Below are 8,505 nucleotides of genomic sequence, written 5' to 3'. Positions count from 1 at the left end.
GCTAAGTGCTGGGGATGATACAAAAAGAGGCAAAAGACTCTGGTCTCAAGAAGTTTCTAATTTAACACATATAAACATATACAAAGCAAGCTATATCACAGGACAACTAGAAAATAATTAACAGAGGGAAAGCACTAGACTTAAGAGGAATGATGGGTCACTGTAGAATACTTAAGAAACTTGTTACTTTCATATAATTCATAATTATTTTTCAGCAAAACTTTAACTTTTAATACATATGAGGTCTAATATTGTAGAGGAAATTAAATGCACTGCCCTTCAGTGAAAATTAATGTCTTGTTCAACTGAGTCAAAATGGGCCAATTAAATATCTACTTCTGTAATGGAAGCTTGCTTAACTGTAATCAAACTGCAGAATTTCTTCAAGGAATTACAATAATTGAGAAAGGAATGATTTGTTTTATTCTAAATTCACTCAAGAAAATTCCACTATTCATATATTGTTTTAACTAATCTTTTTGCAAAACTCCGTGGACTGTCATATATCTGATCACAATAGGAGCGGGTAACAGACATGAATGAACACAAATCGTTTTAATAGGGGGGAGAACACTGTCATGTGAAAGAGAAAAACTACAGCCAAGCAAAGGTTAAAGTTCCAGGACAAGGAAGTGACGTCAGACGCAAGCAGGCCGACGCCATACGCCGAAAGAAGGAAATACTTAGCGCGTCCTTTTGCTCATCTCTGCGTTCTCCAGCCGGAAGTATCCGGTTGGAAAAAGTAGTTGCTGTAGACAAATAGACCGGGGGTAATTTAGTTCCGGTACAGATGGCGAGTCAGTAGGAACTCCACGGTTCGGAGAAGGGTTGGTGGACGCCGGAGGGAAGGTTTATCCTTCCTTCCTGGCTGCCGCTGCCATGATCCCGATTCCGCTAGTGGTGCTGGTGATGGGGGGTTGGTGCGCTATTTACCTGGCCGACACCTTGCTGAAGGTGAGGGCTCGGGCCCCTACCCCTCCGGCTTCTCAGTCCAGGAATCGTGCAGCTCAAGCTATGAAAGGGGACACGGAGGGTGGTGTGACGGGAGAAGGGTGGTGGGAGATGAAAGTTAAGAGAAGCCTAACCCTCTAGACCTGCTCCTTTCTTCCTCCTTCCTTATTCCTAGGAGTCTTCCTGTATTCTTGAGTCCTTCCTTTTGTCCCTCTTATCAGTCCTCCTTTTCCTTTTCCTCCCTCGCCTGCTCTTCCTTGGTAATCCTCCCACCTCCTTCTTAGTCCTGTCCCTTCCCTCCTTCCTCTCTCCCTTCCCAGTCCTGCTTCCCTCCTCCCTTCTCTCTCCCTCTTCCTGCATGTGGGCTCACTTATTGCCCCAGTATGGAAATTCATGTAACCTTCCTCGAGTTGGGTGGGGAGGGGGAGGGTGCTGCAAGGTTTGGGGTCAAGCTCTATGGGGGCTTGTTTTATTTGTCTTTTTGTCAGTTCTCTAAAAAACGTCCTTGCTAGTTCTATTTCTTAAGTCTTGTAATGATTTTGACCAAGCTATTCACTCAATTCTCTTCCTCTCCTTTCCTTCTTCCACTTCCTCCCTCCCCCTTAGTGTACACGTGTGGTTGGACTTTGAGTCAGTGAGATCTGAGATCAAGTCCTACATTTAAAGTAACTGCAGACCCTGGACAGAAGCAACTATAACATCTCTCGGCCTCAGTTTCCCCATCTGTAAAATGAGGACATTACTGTAGAACTCAATTACTATGTACCCCGCACTGTGTTGAGTGGTTTATAATTATTTCATGTAGCCCTCACAACCATTCAAGGAGGTAGGTGCTATTATTGTCCCCATTTTGCAGATGAGTAAACTGCCCAACAGAAGTTAAATGATTTGTCAAAACTCACACAGCTAGCCCCTACTTCATGGAGTGGTGAGGATCAAGTGAATTAACATATAGAATACTATATACATCTTAAAACATTTATGTAAATCCTAATTTTTGTTATTATGTTATTTTATGCATTATTGAGTTATTATTCTAAGATACAATTCATAGGCTTCACCAAACTGTCAAGAGGGAATCCATAGGACACACATAAACACATATACCCCTAAAGGTTAAGCATCCCTTTTCTGGGATTTATTTTATAGAAGAAGAAACAACTTAGAGGTGGCAATAGTACATGGGCAGTTAGCAGCAAATTGAAAAGCCAAGTTAATTAATTTCCAATCGGTTTTTTTTTTTTCCTGCTACATTAATCTCCTTTCTCAGTCCCCTAACAATGAAGGAAGAAAACTAGATCCCAATTTACATAAAGAAAATTCCATAAATAAATGCCATGATTGGATAGTCAGAGGCCCTCTAGTCCTCCTCTTTATTGATGAGGAAACTGAGGCAAAAAATTTGAACAATTTGCCCAAGTTCACAGACCTAGTATCACTGGTGGGATGAGAACAGAGTGAGTGCTCCTTATACTATATCGGTTTTTAAATGGAATTTGACAGTTTTTATTTAGCCACATTAATAAAAATGAAATGGAAAATTGGTATAATAGAAAGAGGCCTGACTTTGGAGTAAAAGGGCCTGTGTTTAAATACTGTCTCTCCCTTTTACACCATGTGTGAACTTAAAGATATTCCCTCACTTCTCTAGATCTCAGTTCCGCATCTGTAAGTGAGAAGGTTGCTCTAGATCAAAGTTTTTAAAAATAAGGATTGTGACCCTCTATGGGGTCCTGTAACTGAATGTGGTCAGGAATTATGATTTGTTATCAGCAAATGTTTGATTTGTATACCTATTTTGGGGTTGAAAGTGGGAAAAGTTTAAGCCCTGGTCTAGATCACTTCTCAAGTGCCTCACCATTCTATGAACAGCAACAAACACCTTCACTGTGGTTATAGATTTTAAAAAAACCAACAAAACAATGCAGCATCTTTCCTTCACATGTCACAAAATGATCAGTACACTGACTTACGGTTACAAGCCCTGGGTTCAGATCCTATTACTTCCTAATTGACTATCGACAATGCATATAAGTTTTCTGTGTCTTAGTTCTTTTCATCTCTAAAAAAATAAATGTTATATATGATAACATTAATATTCCATACATCATAGAGTTGTTGTGAGGAAAATCTAAACCTTCAGGTGGGTTATTAAACTTTAAGAAACCAAAGGCAATCATTTAGTTGAATCATTTTTGCTTTGGAGCGTGTCAGTCTAACTCGGGGCATCAGAAAAAAAAATGCTGGATTGAAGTCAGGGGACTTCTGTGTTGTTTACTCATCTCTAAAATAAAGAGAGTTGGATTAGGAGATAACTAAAGCTCTTGCTAGCCTCAAATCTATTTTCCTGATTCTGATAATACCTAAGAAATGCTCTATTTATTTTCCTTAAAAAGTTGGTCTTCAAAATCACACAGTCATTTCTTTCTCTTAGGCATCAGATTCTTTGAAGACTTCTTATGAAGAGTGGCTGACATCTTACGGATTGAGCATCTCCCCTTTTCACATACGATGGCAAACTTCTGTCTTCAATCGTCTCTTTTATGATTGGGGACGGTGGAAACCCAGGCTGCTTTACCAGTGGTATTCTTTGTGTGCTATTTTGGCTTTAATTGATGAAAGGGACAATGACATTAATTTGTTACTTGAGTTAACACTAACATTTCTTAACCTTATAATTTTGTATGGTGATTTAAAAGCAAAATGCCCAATTAACAAATGTAGTACAATGTCCTACAAATAATTGTACTGAACACTTGTATACTTATTATATTCAGGTAAAGTATGTACACATACATTACCAATGTTCAGTAAAACAAATGAAATTAATGTGTAAATAAATCCAGTAATATTGTTTGATTTAGTGTCAAGCACTAATTGTTTTTTGTACTTAAATTATAAAAGTAAGGTAGACTTGTCAGTGGTACCCTTTTCAACAAAACATAAATTTTTTTGGTATAATTTATTTAGCAGATTGATTAGTTTCTTCTACTTCAGTAGACATGTCTGAGGTTAATGAAGCAGAGATGTAACTACATTTCTTTTATTTGTCATTATTTTAAGTTAGTAAGTAAAATATATGACAGATCATTGAATCTAATGATATTTGAGATGTAAAGTACTCCATATTAATCTAAATTTCATTGTAACAGGTTCAATTTAGGAATGGTCTTTGGAATAATTGCCATGTTCAGTTCTATTCTCCTCCTTGGGAAAACCCTGATACAGACTTTGTCACAAATGCTGACTGAAGCTCCTTCAGCTCAGAATGATCGAATGCTACAAGTTGTGGTTAGTGGCTTTTCTTTTTCTTTTTTCCCACTTACTTTCTTGAAATGTATATTGAAAATGGTTCCCATAGCTGTTTTTCACAACTACTCCTCCAAAGATAGATATGAAAATAGAAGTCTCATAACTTTCCAAATACTGTGACTTGGCCAAAATATATGTAGAGCTCTTTTTGAAAATGAGAGAAATTAATGTGAAAGTTTTTGCATTTAAGAGAAATAATTAATGGCTAGTGAAGACTAATAGTAATCATAATATTAGATTAATAAAGATAAAAATACTAGGAAAATTACACACTTGTATTTTTGTGTACAATTGCTGCTTTTCTTTTACTCTTCAAATTTACCAAGAAGTTGAATTAATACTTTGGGGAAAACACATTTCATTTATGTTGCTGTTTAAAACATATTTTTGAAAGTGGTATAGTCATTTCAACAACAAGAGAATATTATTGTTCTCTAAGAAATGACCAGCAGGATGAATATAGAGAGGCTTGGAGAGACTTACATGAGCTGATATTAAGTGAAATGAGTAGAACCAGGAGATCATTATACACCTTCAACAACAATACTGTATGAGGCTGTATTCGGATGGACATGGCTCTCTTCAACAATGAGAGGATCCAAATCAGTTCCAATTGATCAGTGATGAACAGAATCAGCTACAACCAGTGAAAGAACACTGGGAAATGTGTGTGGACCACAATATAGTATTTACACTCTTTCTGTTTTTGTTTGTTTGCATTTTTGTTTTTCTTCCCAGGTTATTTTTACCTTCTTTCTAAATCCTATTTTTGTTGTATAGCAAGACAGCTGTATAAATATGTATACATATATTGTATTTAACATATACTTTAACATATTTAACATGTATGGGACTACCTGCCATCTAGGAGAGAGGGTGGAGGGAAGGAGAGGAAAAGTTGGAACAGAAATTTTTGCATGCATATGTTTTGTCAATAAAAAGCTATAATAAAAAAAAAAGAAAGAAAAAAGCAAGTGGCATAGTTTAGGGGCAGCTAGGGGGCGCAGTGGATAGAGCAGCAGCCCTGAAGTCAGGAGAACCTGAGTTCAAATCTGGTCTCATATACTTAACACTTCCCAGCTCTGAGACCTTGGGCAAGTCACTTAATCCCAATTGCCTCAGTGGAAAAAGAAAGTGGTATAGGTTTTGTTTTGGTTTTTTTATTTTATTTAAAGTAGTATAATAAAGGGACAATAGAGCTAGCTTCAGATCAATATACAGGAAAGTTACAATTTCATTCTTGATAAAATTTTATATCTCCCCAGTCTTTAGAATACATTTAATTTCTATGAAATAATGCCCCTTTTATTCATGTTAAAATGCTTTTCTGAATAAACATTGTTGTTTGTTTGTTAAGAGTCTCTCAATGACATCTATTTTTGAATATTTGAAAACACTTTCCTCAAAGTGGCCTTTTGAAAGTAGATATTGCAAGTTTTATCTTCTCCATTTTACAGATGAGAGGACTTAGGGATAGAAAGTGAATTGACTCTGCCATGCAACAATTAAATATCAGAGCTAAGACTTGAATTCTGATTTTCTGAAGCTCAGATCATTACTCTTTTCATTGCACTCTTTTCTGAAGTCACATTCTGTCTATTTAAAGTATATGTTTAACATTTATGGATCATGTAAGTAGTAACAGTGACACAACCTTACATTTCTCCTGTGTAAATAGCCTCTTCCCTGTTGACTTGCTTGTGTCAATTGATTTTTATTAGAAATGTTTACATTTGTCATCTAAATTTCAGTTATGGATTTTTGCCTTACTAATAAGATCCACATTAACTGAAAAATGTCTTTAATTTTTAGTAGCAGGTCTTTTTTTTTTTAAACCTAGCAATTTGATCCTAATCTTAACTTGTTACTTATAATCACTAATAGGATTATTATAGTTTAGTAGCAGTGAGAATGAATTTAGAAATTAGTTGCAGAAAGTGGAGGCAGTACAACTGGTAGATCATTTTATACCAGCAGTATTGTGATGATAATTAACTGGAAAACTTAGCTGTTCTGATCAATAATGTTCCAAAATAGTCCCAAAGGATTAATGCTGAAAAATGCAGTTACTCTCCAGAGAAAGAACTGAAGATCTTTGACTGCAAATTGAAATATAGTTTTCTCACTTTATTTTTCTTGCTTTTTTATATTTTCTGATATGGGTAAGATATTTTGCTTGATTTCATGTATATAATTGTTATATTGCTTGTCTTTTCAGTTTTGGGGGACATAAGAGAGAAAGAATTTGGAACTCAAAAAAATTTTTTCCCAATATTTTAATTTGTCAAATACATGTTAAAGATAGTTTTCAACATTCATTTTTGTAAAACTTTGTGTTCCAAATATTTCTTCCTCTGTCCTTTAGTTCTCCCTCCCCAGTATAGCAAACAATCTGATAAAGGTTAAATATGTGCAATACTTCAAAAAAAAAATTTAAAATGTAAAAATAAATAATAATTAAAAATTTAAAAAGAAATTAGTTGCAGAGAACTACAGAGAATTAGTATCTAGTCAGTAGCTTATCTGGATGAGGGGATCCAGGAAAGATATGTGATTTTCTTTCATCTTCATATTATTCATGTGGAGAACAAGTTGTTTCCAAGGTTGGCCTCTCATTTTATTGAGTTCACTAAAACATTTCTTTGTATGTTAGATCTATATTTGGACAACTTCTAGGCTGACCTGAGATCCCTGTGTATTTTTATTTTTTTTATTTACATATTTAAATGTCTTATCTGCAGAATTAGATTAAATTTCTGAAACTGCAAGAATATGTTTTCTACTTTCTAATGCTTTGTGGAATTAGACTAGTTTTATTACTGAGTAAGCATTTGGGGTTCTAAATTGTTTAGAGATCAGTAATCTAGTACAACTAATACCTAGTGTGCTCCTGGCATAGACAGACCATAGGAAGGGTCAAATTAGGTGCTAGTCAGCTAAATATTATAACTTGCCAGCTGTTGTTTTTATATTATCATAAGTGTATGCTTATCTCTCAGTAAAAGAAAACATGGCCTAGTTGATCCAGAAAGAAAGTTTGAGAACATTCATCTTCCCGCCTTCCCTTATCAATCATTTTCTTAGAGTCCCTATCCCCAGACACCCAATGTCATGGTACTGCTTCAAGGTTGCTAATGTAGCCCAGGTTTTTCCTAGTCCTCTGAACTTTGTAATTAGCTTCTTTTCCATTTTGTCAATCAAAAATCTTCATTTTTGGCTTATTTAATCTTAGCCAAATGTTAATATTAAAGAAACTTAATTGAACTAATTTATAATGATAAATGAATGACAGAGCCCATTAATCCTCCCATGGGTATTAATATGTCTAAAAGGATGCCATGAAATCAGGAGAATAATACACACAAAGACAGAACTCTGGCAATGGAAATGGAAAGAACAGCAACAACAAACCAAATGCACATTTTGTACCATGGCAAAGGTACCTGGATTTGGATTTAGAAGACCTGGGATTAGATTTTTGGCTATACTTTCAGTAGTTGGGTGACCTTGGACAAGTAACTTAATCTCATTGAGCCCCAATTCCCACATTTAATCAAGAGGCTGGATTAAATGACCTTTGTTGTCCTTTTCGGTTCTAATGCTATAATCATAAATATAAACGATCAAGCTTGACCAAAAGAGGAGATTAAAGAAGGGCTATTGTTGTAGAATATTACATATCTTGGATGGTGTTTTGGATTAGGAGGAGGTAGAAAGTGGAGAGAGATGCAGGGCATCTCACAAATCTTAGTGCAATTTTAAACTCTTCCAGCATTTTTTGTATCACCTTCACCTATCATCTTTCTGTTTTGTTTTTTAATATCTTCTTTCCAAATACTTTAAGCTTTAATAACAAAACGGCACCAAGACTTTTGGGATAGCTTGCTTTTGGAAATGGAGGTGATATACAAAAGATACATCACTATTTTTTTTTCAAATAATTCATTAAAAGAATCTCCAATTGATGAGATTTTAGGCTTTACAACAAAGTAGAAATAGAAAGAAATCCAAGTTAATCCCAATAGACTTTGGATAGAAAATGCCATCTACATCCAGAAAAAAGAACTATGATGCTTGAATGTAAATCAGCACATGCTATGTTCATTTCTTTTTTCTGTTTTTTTTTTCTCTTCCATGGTTTTTTCCTTCTGTTCTGATTTTTCTCTCCCAACATGATTCATAAAGCACAATGCGTGTTGAAAATAAAGAAACAAACAAACCAATTTAGAGCACAAAATAAAG

At 35.2% G+C, this 8,505-nt stretch overlaps 1 protein-coding gene across 1 annotated transcript in view; it reads left to right on the top strand.

The window, feature by feature from the left end:
- Positions 1 to 511: 511 nt before the first annotated feature.
- Positions 512 to 8,505, top strand: part of MBTPS2 (membrane bound transcription factor peptidase, site 2) — a 50,397-nt gene continuing 42,403 nt past the window's right edge. Inside the window, exons 1-3 of the mRNA XM_051985115.1 lie at positions 512 to 954; positions 3,386 to 3,534; positions 4,104 to 4,242. Of these exons, the coding sequence (XP_051841075.1) occupies positions 880 to 954; positions 3,386 to 3,534; positions 4,104 to 4,242 (363 nt within the window). The 5' untranslated portion in view covers positions 512 to 879. The remainder of the gene's footprint in view (positions 955 to 3,385; positions 3,535 to 4,103; positions 4,243 to 8,505) is intronic.

Source organism: Antechinus flavipes, chromosome 3 (genome assembly GCF_016432865.1).
Source record: "Antechinus flavipes isolate AdamAnt ecotype Samford, QLD, Australia chromosome 3, AdamAnt_v2, whole genome shotgun sequence".
NCBI lineage: Eukaryota > Metazoa > Chordata > Mammalia > Dasyuromorphia > Dasyuridae > Antechinus > Antechinus flavipes.
This window is presented reverse-complemented; position numbering and strand designations above follow the sequence as displayed.